We start from the raw sequence: 16,930 nt of genomic DNA, 5'->3' as shown, positions 1-16,930 counted from the left end.
AGATGACAGCACCTCTGAGAGCTTCCAGGATGTCTGAGATGAGAGGAATTGGATAACGGTCCTTAAGAGTGCATTGCATTGGTTAAGGCCACGGTAATCGAGACATGGCCTAAGCTCCTTGGAATCCTTCTTGGCAACAAAAAATAGGGAGGCGCCCGCCGGGGACTTGGATGGTCGAATAGTTCAATTTTCCAGATTGGTATCCAGGTATTCCCAGAGGGCCCTCTTTTCAGGTTCTGACAAGATAAACATTCTTCCAAACGGAATTACTGCTGAAGGTTCTGTATCGATGGCACAATCTTCAGGTCTGTGGGGTGGTAGAGCCTGAACTATGGCTGTTGAGAACACATCTGTGTATGCCTGGTAGGCCCTGGGAATCTGGATGATGTTAGAGACAGTGACTGGTATTTGCTGATTTTCTTGGAAGTCTTCAGAGGGCTTTGGTAAGGTGTTCAGGGACAAACAGTGGGACATACAATGTTCCGAACCAAGAAATAGAGAGCCTGCTGCCCAATTGATATAGGGATTGTGCTTCTGTAACCAGGGCATGCCTAGAACCATTTTATAATATCAAATTTAATCCTCTCTTGATGGTGGTTTATGGAGAGAAGAAGCTCCTTGGTTTGAAGGGTTATGGGTTCTGAAGACAGGGGTCTTCCATCGATAGCTTCAACAGGTTGCATAGTCTCTCGTGTTTCGCATGGAATGTGATGAGTTGTGACCCAATCATGATCTATGAATATGCCCATGGCTCCGTAATCCACTAATGCCAGGATGGGGTAGGATTCTTTCTTAGAAGGCGATAGAAAGGCCTGTCGAATCACAAGGTTATTTTGTCCAGGAGAGTTCAAGGAAGGAATTGATGTGGAGCAGACACCATTCTCCCGAAACTTTGCCCCATCTAGGATCGGGAGCTGGCATTTCCTGAACGCCGTGGAGGAGGAATAGGGCACTTTCTGACAAGATGTTTATCGGAGGCGCAATAGATGCAGAGACCAGTGTGAATACTGCACATCCTTTCTTGTGAGGTAATGGGTCCACGGAATGCCCCCATTTGCATGGGTTCTGGATCTGAGGTCAGAGAAACTGCGGGTTCTGGACTGGAAGGGTGGTCTATGGCAAGCCTCTTCGAAAGAGAGTGAAGCTAGCCTCTTGGGACCAATCAGCTTCCTTCATAAGTTGTTTGAAATGGGTGACATAGGTAAGCATATCATGGGATCCTTGTCGAAAATCAAGTAGACGTTCTTGAGCGCTGTAAACCTGCTCAGGGCGATCAAACATGGCTCCACAAATCCATTGTAATCATCCAGGAGGGCATCGCACGAATTGACTAGGGGAGTTGCCCAGGTTAATGCGTTGCCAGTGAGGTGTGATATCATAAACCCCACCTTTGCTCTAGGTGTGGAAAAGTAGTAGGGCTTGAAGGTGAAATGCACCAAGCATGAATCAAGGAAGGCACAAAGGGTCTTTGGAGAACCATCATATTCGTCCACCACTCCTCCCAATAACACACTTATCTTGGTAGCAGAATCACAAGACAATACCAGCTGCTTTAAGGCAGCGTTCTCAGCTTTAAGGTTTTGAACTTCTGTGGTGAGTTCCTGCATGCCTCGCATGAGGTCTTGAACCACGGCTTCCATCCCTTTATCCATATCGATTTTTAGGCGTCTCAATCTGTCACAAGTCTCTCCCCTTCTCACCTGGTTTTCCTGTTTGCTTGCAAGCTTCTTTTGTGACTTCTTTCGCACGGTCCAGGATTTATATAAGCCTGTGCGCGGGTCTTTGTATTCCAGCTTGCTTCGTTCAGCTTGTCCAGGAAGGAACAAAGTCCGCGCGCGGAGGCACGGAAGCCGTGACTCGAGCGCGAACGTAAATCCAGGAAAGTTCGGTAATGTTTGAGGGATGAAAGGAAAGGAGCAGGAATCCAGGAACTGGGATACAGAAATCAGGAAATGAGCCCCGAGCGAACTCCGGCAGCACACGTCCAGCTACGGCGAGCAGTAGCATTGAGACGCGCAGAGCCGGGGGGTGTGTCTGTTTAGTAGTGCGCCGAGCGTGGTGTGCAAAGGCTGGCAAGCTGCGTTTCGTATTCGACGGCCATGTTGGGAGGGTTACTGCATTCAGTGCTCTATGGGTCAGGGACCACGAGGTCCAGAAGGGACACAGGCGACGGTTCATGACATCGTGGGGACTTGATGACAGGGGTAAAGGGTATGTGGAAAGCGGTCTAATTGAAAATACAAGAAAATGAGGGGAATATTCTAACAGTAGAAGTGAAGCGTGAGAGGGGAAGGCAAAGAATATTGATAGTGAACATCTATGACCCACCTGGGGGCTATTTACCAAAGGCTTTGTTTGAAACCATTCCTGATATTATGGTGTATGGGATTATGAGCGATAATCATGATATTGTGGTGCTTGGAGGTGATATAAATGCAGTGTTTGTGTACAAATGAATGCATGGAAACTGAAAATGTTAAACGCAAGTGTTCCTTGTTACAGAATGTTGAAAATAAGCAAGGTAGATTGTGGATGACCTATTTGAATGAATGGGAGTTGACCATGTTAAATGGTCGTACAAGAGATGATCATCCAGGAAATTGTACTTGGAGTAATGGGACAAAAAAAAGTTAACCTTGTATTATTTGTTTGCTAGGGGAAACCTATTACATTATATTGACAAACAGTCAGCATAGTGATTATGCAGCACTCATAGCGTATTTCTGAAAAGACACAGGTAAAGGTTGGAGATGTTGATATTAACCTTGGCGGAAATCATATTAGGTGGACAACAAAGAATCTTGATAGAGCAAAAGTATATATGAGTGACATCACCATTGATTGGTCTAAAAAATTGGAGTGCTTATATGCCTGTGAGAGTGAAGGATGGATAACTAGTCTCACTGCAAATATTTTAGTATAGGAATGGGCAAAACACAAGTAAAATGTTTGATAGGGAAATAAGAGATGCTAAACGCTGCATGTGCAAAAATATGCACCATGCTAGAAATAATACTCAACCGTCTTACGCTAAATAGAATTATTAAGACAAATAAGAATAAATATCAAAATTGGATTAAATGGTGAAAGGGATCATGTAGAAATGCAGAATGGCAAAGGATGTTTTCAGTGATGAAAAGTGGAGATATGAGAGGTATGTGGCATCCTTAGGGACGGTCAAGAGAACTAAGGAAAACAGTATATTAAACCCCATTAACGAATCACAGTGCCGTGAATATATTGGCAAAAATGTCTCCCTCGGTAATGCATGTGAAATAAGCAAAGTGCGTACTAGCACTGCTAAGTTTAGGGTCCAGATCGATAAGAACAGCATAGTAGAAAAGATCAAAAGACCAAAGGGATCAAGAGCCCCTGGCCCAAATGGGCTGGCTAATCTGGTCCTTAAAAATGACCTGGTGACTTGGGCTGGGGTGCTCAAAATTCTGTATATGAACGACTGCTCTGAGGGCACTATCACTGTTTCACGCAGAATGTCTATATTGGTCCAGATATTCAGAAAGGGATTGGGAGTACAGCCATCAAACCATAGACTATTGTCTATATTAGATGTTACTGGAAACATTTTCATTCCCTTTTAATTAAATTAATTGAATAAATGGGTAGAGTCATTTCAATTACCTGACATGTTTCAAACTGGCTTTAGAGCAGGTTTTTCAACTACACACAATCTGAGGTTAATTGGCTCATTGACTGAGGGAGCAAAAAGAAAGGTTGCCTGACACTGTACGCTTTCTTTGTGGAATTTCGAGCTGCATTGGACTATGTGGGCAGAGATAGGCTATGGCAAAAGTTGGAGGCTGTCCGAAGAGTCTATTATATATGTTAAAATCATTCCATAAGGGAACTAGTGTACAGGTCAGGATTGATAGCAGGGGTGCCATCACTGCCCCAATATGACGAGCAGGTAGCGTAAAACAAGGATGCGTGTTGGACCCCTGCTCTTCAATTTGTATCTAGCTGATTTACCTGCTCAAATGAAAACGATCCATAATTGTCCTCCCAGGATAGGGCTGTGACATGTGGTTTGTTTATCATATGCTTACGACCTAGTCCTGTTTGATCACACTTTTTCCGGCATGATGAGAACGGTCAAAGAGCGTGTGGAAATACGCCAATAAAAATAATGTGATCATTAATACGGACAAGACTAAAATAATGCAATTTGCAGGTACATTTGTTAATAGACCTAATCTTGTCCTTTCTGAAGGTCAAATTGTTTACGTTAAGGACTGTAAATATTTGGGTGTTGAGAGAAGCTCTGTTAAAGGGCACAATGATTTAATTGCTGATCAAAGTAGGAAAGCTGGGCAACCCACCCCATTATTAGCTACATTCTCTGGGCAAACAGTGAGTTACCATTTAGATGGGAATATTAGATGATATAAACAATGGTTCTGTGCAGCTATTAGCTGAAGGATAGGTGTTGGCTTGAGGTTCTTGAAGGTAAATACTGGATGAAAATCTTGGGTTTACCTCTGGCTGTCCCTATGGAAATTTTGAGGCTTGAGCTTGGTTTGATATTCATGTATGGCATTAATGTGGCAGGGGATACAAGTCAAAGACCAATCTGAAATGCCCTTTGCTATCACTGATTGGGAATACCTCAAAGCAAAATGTTTTCGATGCTTATACTGATTCGGTCAAAATCCCTTTTCAATGGATTGAATGGAATCCTGATCGGGAATGTGATTTTGGTAGATTAAAACGGGCCTTTGTGTCAAAGTTAGAGAAATGGGATTGGAATCGTAACTACGAACACTTGACTAAATTGACGAGCTCTAGATATGTTGCATGGGTAGTATATGAAATTCTGCAGCCTTATTTGATACGGTGTCCGTCACCACCTTTTCACAGGTTCATGTTATTTATGCGTATAAATCTCTTGCCAGTCTGGGCCATGTGTGGACCAAAGTTAAAAATGCCAGAAGACAAAAGTTTCTGCCGTATGTGTAAAATACGACCTGTAACAGAAACTGTGAAGCATATAACGACAGAGTGTAAGGTACCTGGAATCATATATATGTGTCTGCTAGAAAAATCCGTACATGATTACGATGCTCTAAAAGATACTGGCTTCTAGCATTTCTGCTTAAATTCAAATAACACATCTCTGCACATAGCAATTTTTAGAGTTTGGCAGCAAGTTGTCAAATATATTGAAAAGTAATTTTATAGTAAAGTGTGGTGAAATTAAGTTGTATAGTTTTAAGAAATTATTATACTATTTTAGATTGCGGATTTTAATAGTAGGATATTAGTAATGCTATTGGTTGATTTATAATAATGACATTTTGTCATATGGGGATGTTTATTTTAAAGTATTTGCTAAGTTTATTAAGAACGAATCACATTAAAATTAAATAAATAAAACAACAATTTTAGTCTTGGTACTAGATTAATGTTCAGTGAGATTGTTCCTCGGTTTGTTTTCTGTTTTGCCGTTTCACCCACTGGCTTTTGCTGTCTTCTCTGTCTTTTGTTGCATGCCTAATATCACGTTGCCACTCTTCCTGCAATATCAGAACCTACAACTCCACTCCTGCGTAGATGGAATGCATATTATATGTTTATCTGAAGTACATGTAACTGGATGTCCCCATTGTCTACAACAACATGGCAGAAAATCAATCTTGAATGGGAACGAGCTGAAGCTTAGTGGTAGCAAGACAGAAATTCCTTTGATTTGTTGTCATTTCTACAAAATAAATAATGATCCATCTCTTAATGATCCAAAGATCCATCTCTTTGTAAGATTCATGTTCCACTGCAGAATTATTTTAGTGGTTTGTGTTTTTTTCCCACTGGGAGCACTGGTGACCACTTCGAGTCTTAGGCCCCCACATGGCACTTACCCGTGCTGCTTTTCTGTGACCAATGTGGCTACTTTTGAAGCATTGGTTAACTCCAGGATAAATTATGCTAATACATTTCCCCATTAACTCTAATCTACCAACTTTATAAAATGCATAATGTTGTGTGGCAGCTAATCTTACCTGTGATGCAGGAACTAAGTCTTTCCCTTCATCTTAGATCAGCTATATTAGTTAATCTTGATAGGAAGTATTGGCTTTCAAATTATTTTACTGTCTGTATCTGCTCTAATGATCGGGGTCAGAGGCAACTTTCCACGTGGGTTTGCATGCATTCTTGCATCACTTAAGCAATATGACCCGACTCAGGTAATGCCCCGGGGCCCATAGTTATAGGCCAGAGTAAAGCGAGTGCCTTAACGAAGGCCCCGGGGCATTACCTGAGTTGGTAATGGCCCCGCCACGAGGGTCACATTGCTATTAGTACCCTGGCCCATATTATCTGCGTGACCGGGGCACTAAAAGCATTTTTTGCTGTCCCGAAACGCTGTGGCGTTTCGGGTCAGAAAAACAAACAAAAAAAAGACCAAACCAAGAAAATGGCTGCCGGGAAAGGGAAAACGGAGTCCATTTTCCCTTTCCATGGCGCCCATCGGCAGCGGACGCGCTGGGAACACAAGCGTTAGTGTGGTTGGGAGGGCGGGAGTGGGAAGTTTAAAAAAAAAACCTACGTGCGTCCCTGGCGAGGGACGTGGGAAGCATCCAGCTGTGTGGAGGCTTGGAGGGGGGATGGCCCCGCTCCGAGTCTCCACACGGCAGGAGGCTGCCATCGTCCCCCGTCATAGGACCAAGGCATAGAAGGTAAGTGGGGTGGGGAGGGCAGGGAGGTGGGAGGAGGGAGGAAAGGAGAGGGGAAAAAAATCCTTACCTCTGTCCCCGGCAGGGGTTGAAGGTAGCCTCTCAGCCGTGGGGAGGCTCGGAGCGGTTATGGCCCCGCTTCGAGCATCCTCATTGGCTGAGGGGCTGCCAGGGCCCCCCACGCCGGGGACAGAGGCTGTGGAATCCCGACAGAGGGATTCCCGGCCTGGTAATGACTCGGCGAGGGCCAATCAGAATGGCTCTTTCATTCTGATTGCGCCCTCGCCGGGTGCTAATTCCTCGTATTCCTCTGCAGCTAGATGATTGGCAGTGCCAGAGTATCACTGTGATGCAGAGAAGTCACATTTGCAGTTACTGCTGCCAAGCTTTCAAACATCTTTCCCCTTGTCGCAACGCCTATCACAGGTAACATGGCTTTACATGGGAGCAAACACGCAACTCTATAGAGTGTAAGTTTGCCCTTCTTTCTCTGCTCTAGAAGCATCCCCTACTGCACACTAATCTGTATAAGGCACTGATTCTTTGTTTACTGTAGAGATTGGGATCCAAGTAAATTGCGCCTCCAAACACACTTGGCAAATGCGAGCACATGCAGCAATGGCGAAGCAGTCACGTCAGTGAGGCACGATAAGCTCTTATTGCAATTGACGGTCAAACTGCTCGTTTTCCAGCTTGCTGAATAGAATCAAGTGCCTTATTTCACAGTGCCTCAGTGTACACGCAGTGTGACATCACACATGAAACCAATAGGCGGCTGATCATTAGCCAAAGCGACTTACTTTCAAAAGTGACATTGTGGAAAGACACAGTCACTTCTGCAGCATATAGAGCATGTAGTAGAAATATAATACAGGGCTGGCGTGGTAGGAAAATGCTTGCAAGGTTTATATATAGCCAACTGCTTCATCGCTCTAGGTAGATTAGAGAAAGCAATTGTGGTACGTATTGGGTTGCTTTATTAGCAAATGGCAGGAGAAGGTCAAACATAAGTCAAAACAGCTGGCACATTCTAGCAAGTGGAGGAACAAAATAGCACAAAAGCCTAGCAGCTTACGGAAAATACCCTGCCGCCGGGCATCTAAGACCCCCACAAAGACAATGTTCAAGAAAAGGTTCTATTACCCTCCCAAGGCAGTAAACAGGAATGTCAACAAGTGCACATAGCTGCCAGGAAAAGGGTCTGCTGTTTAAGTCTTCTTTCTATTTCTGAGGAAATCATGTTCAATCAGTGATCACCACTGAACAATGCGACTTAAGGCAAAGGAAAATGAAGAAAGGCTCCTACTCTGGTATGTTTCGAACATGCTTAATTCTTTTTTTAATGTATGCCCCTGCTTTTTCCCCAGCGATTATCATATGAAGAAAGAATGGCTCGCAGACTTTTGGGACCAGAAAATGCTGCGTCAGTGTTCGAAATGGAAAATGTGGATGGCACGCAGGACTCTGAGGTAGAGTTCAGTCTGCAATTCTGTGTTATGAGTCCAATCGCAAATGTCTTCAAATTCTGGGCTGCGATTATTATAGTAAAAGATAAGTCTTGAGCATTTTCTTCTTCATGTGAGATAATATAAGTTTGACATCTTGAAACTTGGCAGAGATTGCTGTCAACCCTCACCGGGGCGAATTGTGCAATTTTTCTGCCAGCGAGGAGATCATGCCTGGGCGTATATGATAGCATGTTCTTTGGATCATGGTTCAAAAGATTCAACGTTTCTGGTTAAGAATGTTAGGGTGTGTGTGTAGTCTGTTTCTGCACCTTACGGGCAGAAACAGCTGGTATTACCAGCACCGGTATAACCGGTGGCGGTAATAGCGGCAAATCCCCATATGGAGTCCCTTGGGACTCCATGCAAGGGGGATTTACCACTGCTTGCAGCACTTAGAATCCGGTGGTAATTCCACCAGACCAAGTGCTGGTAACAGTAATACCATTTGGTGGTATCCCGCTGGATTTACCACCAAACCTGTGATGAGGTCCATTGTTTTACATCTTTATTTGTCAACAAAACAGTACACAACTAAGGATGGGTCTTCGAGGTTTTGTCTTTTATGATCTAGAAATGATTGAGGAATTACAGCATATGAAATATAATGAACAAGCACCCTTTCCCTGCTTTACTTGGCACTAGATAAAAGTATGTCTGAATGCTGTATAAGACGCTTAACAATTATCATAATTCTCAGTGGATATCCAGTGTTTTCCTCTATATGCTTAGTAATTATTTGTCCCCATCATCACCTCATAAGCAGCAGGCCTGCAATGGACTGCACAGGCATCTCGGGAGGATAGCTCAGGGGCAACGTGCTTTCCTTGGAAGCAAGACGACATGGAGCAACACAAGTTGGATCCCCAGGTCCGCGCTTAGAAACCTCTGGGTATTAAGCACGTTATAAATAACCAATCATATCATATCACAGTCCTTCCACTTCTCTTTTGACATTGGCCCTCTTCATCGTGGGAAATGTGGCTTCTGCTCTACAGGAGTGTAAGGATGAGTAGTGGCTAAAGTGTTAACTAAGCACTCAGACTTCTACAAACCAACAGTTATCACATTCATGAAGGACAAACTCACACAGCCAAGGGATATACCTCAATTGCCTTTAGTGGTAACGTGGGCCATTACCACATACTCTTAGAAGGGGTATGAATGTGAGACAGTACCAACCCAAACAGCAACAGTACAACATTCTGAAAATAAAAGAATATCGAATCAAGGTTTGATACTACTATGTAACATAACCATTGAACACACCATAAAACCCACCCCCCTAAAAGAAGACAGAATATGCAGAATAAACATGTGTAGGCACTGCATACATTAGCAGGGAGGAAAAAGACAAACATGTCACTCTAAAGGATATGGCCATTAGGAAAAAAGAGGCAATAAGGGCCTTAGTCAGTCTCTAAGGCTCCAAAAATGGACCAATGGGACAGGGACACTCTCAATAGTACCTGATTCCAGTATTAGGTGGTTTGATTGGTCAAACCAGGGTTTGAAATGATTGTGGGTTGAAATGGATTTGAGGGTGGCAAGTTGCATTGATCCCAGTCAGCGAGTCACCATCCAGTCACTATCAGTTGGGTTTGAAGTGGTGTTCCATGTGGTTTGACGGTAGTGTTGAGTGATGCAGGTTAATGTATCATCAACGGTTCAACAATCGAGCACAGTTCAAAACGATGAGTAACGCTCCTTTGAGCCGATGAGTGACACGATGCTCCAGTGGATCGAGATGAGCTGCGATGCAAAGTCATGGTGGGTCGATGCTTGGTTTGGTGACTTGGCGGTTCAAAGTCATCTGCACAGTGCTCTGGTGTTCTAGCCAGACAGGTGACAAATCCTCTGCGGAGGCATTATGGTTTCAAACCAGTTTGATGGTTGTAAGCGGCATTTCAAAGTTCAAAGGTGAGTGCCAAATGCAACTCCATGAGTTCTGGTGGTTTGAAAGAAACAAATACAGTTCTAACACAGGAGACCTGCTATCTTTGGCTTCTCTGGATACTGTGAGACCCAGCACAAGGTGAGTCCTTTTCATTCTCTGCTCTCCCGCCCTAAGGAGTTTTGCTAGAAGAGTGGTATGCCTTGACCCTCAGCAACGTCACCATCAATGTGGGATGGGCAGGGAGCATAGCTTTCCTCTGGCTTGGAAAACACCTATCTTCACCTCTGGCAGAAAAATTTGGAAAGGACTGTTTTCCCAAAATGGTCCAAACAAATTTTTCCTGATCTCCAGGAGGTTCCAAAATTGAATCAAAGAAGGGGTGGGAGACTCCCTCTTTTATATGTAAATGATCACAGGGGATTGGATGAAAGTAAGCCTGCTTTGAGGAGTCAATCTCTGTTCGTGAGACAAGTGCCCCTTGTCTTCTATGTCATACTCATAGTGCCTTTTTCTGCATAACGTGTAGAGGAGAGGAAGAAGAGAAAAGTCCACATAAAGGTAAGATGGAGGAACCCTTCGTCAAGCCCACTTGTGGTCTCCGACTGTCCTAACTCTATACCTTTCGCGGCCTGCAGCTGAAAATGCTATCTGCATTGTCACCTTCTTTTGGGAGGCAGGCAATTGATGTGGAATTGCCTCTTTGAAGCCAGGACTCCTTGTGGGAGCTGCTGGGCCTGGCAGGGAGGAGTTACCAATACTTCCAGAGAGTCAACAGAGGCAGGCTATCTTTTGGCTAATTCACTGGAATGCATACAGGCTGCCAGGAATCAACATTGCCTTTCATAGCTGGTCTGAGCTCACAGGGTTGACACAGGTATGCAACAAATCAGGTGTGGCTTTGATATGTATGTGAATTGCCAGCCACCATACCAAAACCTAGGTCTGTCTTATATTTCCAGATTATCTTGCCACAAGGCAGTAGTAACGATCATAATTGTTATGGTTTTGTATCAGAGGTGCAGATTTTAATTCACCCCCTGTATGCAATGACTATGCTTTCAGCTGCAGAGGCTGTGACCTCCGAACCTGCTCTGTGCCACTGGAGAGCAGGAGACTGATTCAGCAGCGCACAAGTGTACACTATGCAATTGTCATGACGTTCAATGAAATGGTGTCTGGTTAGCAGAGGACAATTTCTGAGAAAAATTACCTGCATCATTTTAATCAAAATAAAAAAGCTAGGGCTGTAACACCCTTGACAAGTGGCAATACTTCACAAGAACAATTCATGTTTACGTGAACATGGAACACCCATGCAACATCTACTCTACACCTAGGTGTCGCCTTGTTCATATTTCACGTTATTAGTATGTATTTTCCCTTCCTCTGCCTTTTTTTTACCAATGACTTACAACTTTTTACAAATACTACTCTTTAACAAGGTGTCAGAAACTGCAACCAAGTGGACTATGAAAACCTCCGTCCCGAAGCACCAGTCAGAGAGATACAATAAACTCGCTGACCAGTTATTAGGGCCACAGGTAGGTGAGAGCAGGAACACAGGAGCCCGGACCGCTGCAAAGAAAGGCAAGGGTTAAGTACCAATAGGATATTGCAAGAATAGTACCACGGGGAAGTTGAGGGAAGACCAGTGGAGTCGGAACTGGAAAGTGGTTCCAGCAGCAGCAGAACTAAGTCGGCACTATTGTAACAATTCTGTTATCCCAAAGGACACAAGAGGGCTTCCAGAAAATGTAAGTTGAAAGGAGCCGTAGCAGGTCGCTGCAAGGAGGGACAGAGACTCCTTATAATGACAGGAGCAAAGAGGGCTAGACTGAGGCAATCCAGATAACAGTCCGAGTTCAAATAATCTTGCAGACCGATAACAGAACCAAACGTAATCCAAGTGCAGTCCAGGAAACAAAGCGAAGTCGTTAGCAGCGTTGGGTTAACAGTTCCAAAAATGTGAAGCAGAAGCAAATCCGGGGACGAAGCAGAAGTCCAAAAACCAGAAAACAGATCCAAGGTAGCAAGGTCGAGGAGACGCGTAGCAACTGTTGCGAACAACTGATAAGCAAAGTTGTAAGCGAGGAACTTCCTTATGTATGTCCTGTTCCGGTCACGTGATCGGAGTCTGCGTGGTCACGTGATTGGTTCTGTGTCACGCGGCGGTGGTTTGTGCCTCATCTCCATGGTAACCGCATTCTCCATTGCGGCCAGAGACGCCATGGGCGCCGAAAACGGCGTGAAAACAAGCCGTCTGAAAAGGAAGAAACAGAACGCCTGACAACATTTTGCCGCCGCTGGGTGCACGCAGGGGATCTCAAGGTAGAGGGGTTGCCTGGGGTAACAGGAAGTAGGGGAGGAGCTAAACTAGAGGGACGTGATGTGGAAGGCATGACACAAGGCCACTTTTGGCACTGACTGAGTAGTTCCTGAATTATGATCCTGGAATTCGACATGAGGTACAATAAATAGATATGCCCAGGGGATTAGGATTAGGATTAGGCCTACATATCCTATTGGAACCCCTCAACCTCCCAGAACTATGCCATGTTTATCCTATACTACTCAAGAGCTGCATTAGAAACACAATCCATGTGTTCTCACAACACCTACATCATTCTGCCTCTTCCCTCCGGAACGGCACCCACATATTTTGGACTAACCTTCATCCGTACTAGCACCAAACACCCTCCCAGGCTGTATCCCCTCCCCTGACTGCAAACTCTTATCCTGCTTTTCCCATCCTCTTTCCTCACCTTTATTCATGCTCTACTCCCAACAGACTAAGGTCTGGTTTCCGTGGGTGAGGCACAATACTGCATTTTACTGACAAGGTTAGGTGCTTTGAAAATACTATGTTCGTGATTTGACACTGTACAAAATCATATTACCATCACATGGCATCACCAAGTAATAGAATACAGTTTCCATTTACTTACTGCAGTATCCTGTTCAATGGATAATGTTTCCACAGGGAGGACATTTCATGGGGAGCACCCGCCATCAAAATTAGTAGAGAGAGGAGCTGAGAGAAGGGCAAGTGGACACCGGGATAAGACAAGGGTGATTGGGTAACGCTGATGCGGCTGATGAAAGCAGCAGAGAATAAAATATACCAGTACTCACACAAGTGTGAGTCTAATAATTGTGAGGCATTGATAACAGGATAAATAAGTTGACAACTAACGACAAAGGCAGGATTTGTGATGAAAGTCCTCCTCCATTTGGGACAGAAGATTTTTGGATAGGCATCTTGTTCCCACATATAGAATGAACTTCTGGTGCCAAGTTTCAGTGCAGAGTTCGGGGTGACCGTAAGAGCGACTGAGAATGAAACATTTCAGCATACTCACTCTAATAATAACCACAGGAGATAGGGGGACCTTCATCTCAGTGAACCATATCAGCAGTGAAAACAAAATACCCAGACATGTTTTTCACTTTTGCCAGTTACCTCTCCAACAAAGCATCTGAGCAATGAGTAATGTACCATGGACCACAGAACAAAGTGAACCAGCATCAGATATAGGAATTTCCTGTGTGTGCCAACACCTCAAGAGCCACTGCCTCACATTGGCTGTGGTACACAAAACTAGGGCATGTCAAACCAAAGAACCAATCTCATCTCACAATATCAGAAGGCAAAAACAAGAAGGACACAAATCAGGGGCTGTGTTTAGAAGACCACAGGAGTTTGAGTTGCTGCAAGTCAATCTTTAGCACCTAGCAGGGAGAAATAGTTCATGTGATTTGAAAACCGTCTATATGTGCACCAGGAAAATTACACAGATTCATACACCTTACAACTATCTTGTGGGTTATGATGTGGAGAAAGAAACAACATTTACAAAAGCATCAATACATCCCTTATGGAATCCTTGAATCATTAATGAAACCTGGACTTTGAGAGGGATACTGTGAGGAATTTGGCCATCCGCATGTTGGGCGTTCACTCGCCTTGGCTTTTTGAAATGTTTAATTAAATTGAATGATGGTAGGCCAACTGTTCTAACTTGAAGGGTCCGACTTGATGGTCGTGCAGTTATGTAATGCCTCCGTCCCCAAGTACCGCTCGAGCAGAATGTAAAATACTGCCCTAGCAATCTTTGAGGCCACAGGTGGGAGTGTCGTCGTCAGCCTGGTACCGGGAACGCCGGAAGGACCCCTGAGTGCTGTAAGGCAAAGGGTTATAATCAAGGAAACACCAAAAGGCAATTGGCAATTGGCAGAAGGAGCAAACAAGATGCAGTGACACCAGCTTACCTAAAAGGGGTGGAGTATAGGTAAGAAACCTATGCAGACAGCAGGGTAACCCACAGCAGGCTGAGATGATGTAGTTGGCACTCCTGAAAGCACCTGGTGGAGCAAGACTGGATCCGTGGCAAAAGTTGAAGTAATCCGAGGTTTGCAAAAACAGAAGGGTAATCCAAAAAAGCAAGTCCAGAGTACAAACAGAGGTCAGATGTCCAGGAGATCAGAGAGCACGCCAGAGTCCAGGGGTAATCCGAGAGCAGGTCCAAGTGAAGTGTTCCAAGGTCAAGGCAAGGAGAGTAACAAGAAGCAAAAGGTAATGCTTGGCAGTCCTCCGTAGAAGTAGCTGTGAAGCAAAGTGTCTTGTTTGCCGGCTTCTTTTGAAGCGGCGAGCGGTATCACGTGACGCATCACGTGTCCGCTCGCGCACGTTACGTGGGGCGCAACGCGGCCAGCGATTGGGGCTGCCGGTACTTCCTGATATCTTGGCGTCGCCGGCTGTGCAGGAGGCGCCATGGCAACCGCCAACGCGGAAAAGGGCGAAAAGAGGCGGGTCCGCCCAACATGGTATCCCGCCTGCCGTGCTTCCCCCGCTGATGTGAATGGAGAATACGGCGGCGAGAAGCGCCTGATGAGAGAGACAGGTGTGAGGGGGGAAGTGAGGGATGGGTTGTGTGAGAGGGCATGACAGAGCCCCCCCTCAAAGGCCCACGACCGCGTGGGCTGGATGGATGCTCCCGGTGAAACCGGGCCACCAGGCGAGGAGCGTGAACATCCCGGGAAGCAATCCAGGACCGGTCCTCAGGGCCGTACCCCAGCCAGTCTACTAGATACTGCAACCCGCCCCTGTATATACGGGAACCCAGAATAGCCCGCACCTCAAATACATCGGGGGACGAGACAGAGACCGGGGCAGGAGGGGCAGCCAACCGGGTAGGGCCAGGGCATGGCTTAAGCAGGGAAACGTGAAATACCGGGGGGTTCCGCCAGGCGGGAGGCACCGCCAGGCGCATAGCCACCGGGTTCAGGACCTTGACCACCTCATACGAACCCACAAAGCGAGGGAGAAGTTTGCGACAGCCAGGGATGTGCAAATGGCAGGTAGAGAGCCAAACCCGGTCCCCCACTTTGTAAGCAGGCGCGTCCGCCCTCCTCCTGTCAGCAGCGGTTTTCATGGAGGTTTGGGCCTCGCGCAGGTGGACCAATGTTTGGGCATGGACTGAGACCAAATCCCGAGTGCAGGCCGAAGCGGCGGGGGTATCAGAAGAGGAGAAGTCCGGAATGGGGAGAGTACGGGGGTGTTGGCCATAGAGGGCGAAGAAAGGTGAGAACCCAGTAGCAGAGTGCAGTGTATTGTTATAGGCAAACTCAGCGAGATGCAAGAGGTTAAGCCAGGTGTCCTGATACTGTAACGTTAGGCAGCGTAGGTACTGCTCCAATGTCTGATTGAACCTCTCGGTTTGCCCGTCGCTCTCTGGATGGTAAGCAGAGGAATAATGAGCATCAATACCCAACAGAGAGGTGAGGGCCCGCCAGAACCGGGAGGTGAACTGTGTGCCTCGATCGGACACCAAAACATGGGGCAGGCCAAAGAGACAGAACACAGACCTAAAGAAATGCTTGGCTAAGACCGGGGCTGAGGGTACCCCCTTGCATGGGTTGAAACGGGCCAGTTTGGTATAGGAGTCGACAACGACCCAAATAGTATCGAAACCCTGTGTACGTGGCAGGTCGGTAATCAGGTCCATTGAGACCGTGTGCCAGGGTCGTGGAGGAACAGGGCGAGGAAGAAGAAGACCCAAAGGTCAGCCCCTGCGTGACTTGCCCTGGGCATAGACTGAGCAGGTATTGACGTAGTTCTGTACGTCGCGTTTCATAGTCGGCCACCAACACCAGCGTTCGAGTAGTTCCAGAGTACGATGCTGCCCGGGGTGACCATTAATGGCAGCATCATGAGACCACTCTAACGCCAGGTTCCTGGTTTCACTTGTGGGAAGAAAGAGCTTCCCGTGTACAAAGGGCAGCCCATCCTGCATAACCGGATCCCATTCTGTTAGTGATTGTGGATAGCGGGAGACCCACTGTCGTATGGTGGACTGTAAAGAAGGTGACGGTGTGCAGACACAAACTACATGAGTCTCACTCAACAAGGTTTCAGGGAAGGATGGGAGAACCTCCCCCCCAGGGGAACGAGTCAGAGCCTCTGCTTTCCCATGCCCAACACCAGGTCTTTGTTTGACCACGAAGTCGAACGCGGCAAAGAAGAGATGCCAACGTACTTGTCGGCTGTTTGTACATTTCAGAGAGGTAAGGTCCTGGAGATTCTTATGATCGGAGAACACCACCGTCTGGTGTTTTGCGCCCAGGAGGTGGTGTCTCCAGGTCTGTAGAGCGTCCTTAATGGCCAACAGTTCTTTTTCTGTGACTGTGTAGTGCAATTCGCTTGCCGTGAACTTACGAGAGTGAAATGCAACCGGATGCAAACGACCAGTGGCAGGGCATGGTTGGGACAGTACAGTGCCTAGTGCATAGGAGGATGCGTCTGCCTCGAGGACAAACGGGAGTTCAGGGTCAGGGTGTTG

General features: G+C 46.0%; 1 protein-coding gene across 5 annotated transcripts in view; it reads left to right on the top strand.

Moving 5' to 3' along the window:
- The window catches only part of MYOT (myotilin), a 546,673-nt gene that overhangs the window by 426,003 nt on the left and 103,740 nt on the right, over positions 1-16,930 (top strand). For all 5 annotated transcript variants that reach the window (XM_069652618.1, XM_069652622.1, XM_069652620.1 and 2 more), the window contains one exon: positions 8,057-8,158. In XM_069652618.1, the coding sequence (XP_069508719.1) occupies positions 8,057-8,158 (102 nt within the window). The remainder of the gene's footprint in view (positions 1-8,056; positions 8,159-16,930) is intronic.

The sequence above is a fragment of the Ambystoma mexicanum genome, chromosome 3p (assembly GCF_040938575.1).
Source record: "Ambystoma mexicanum isolate Mex_15411 chromosome 3p, UKY_AmexF1_1, whole genome shotgun sequence".
NCBI lineage: Eukaryota > Metazoa > Chordata > Amphibia > Caudata > Ambystomatidae > Ambystoma > Ambystoma mexicanum.
Note: the sequence above shows the minus strand (reverse complement) of the source record. Positions and strands in the feature narration are given on the sequence as shown.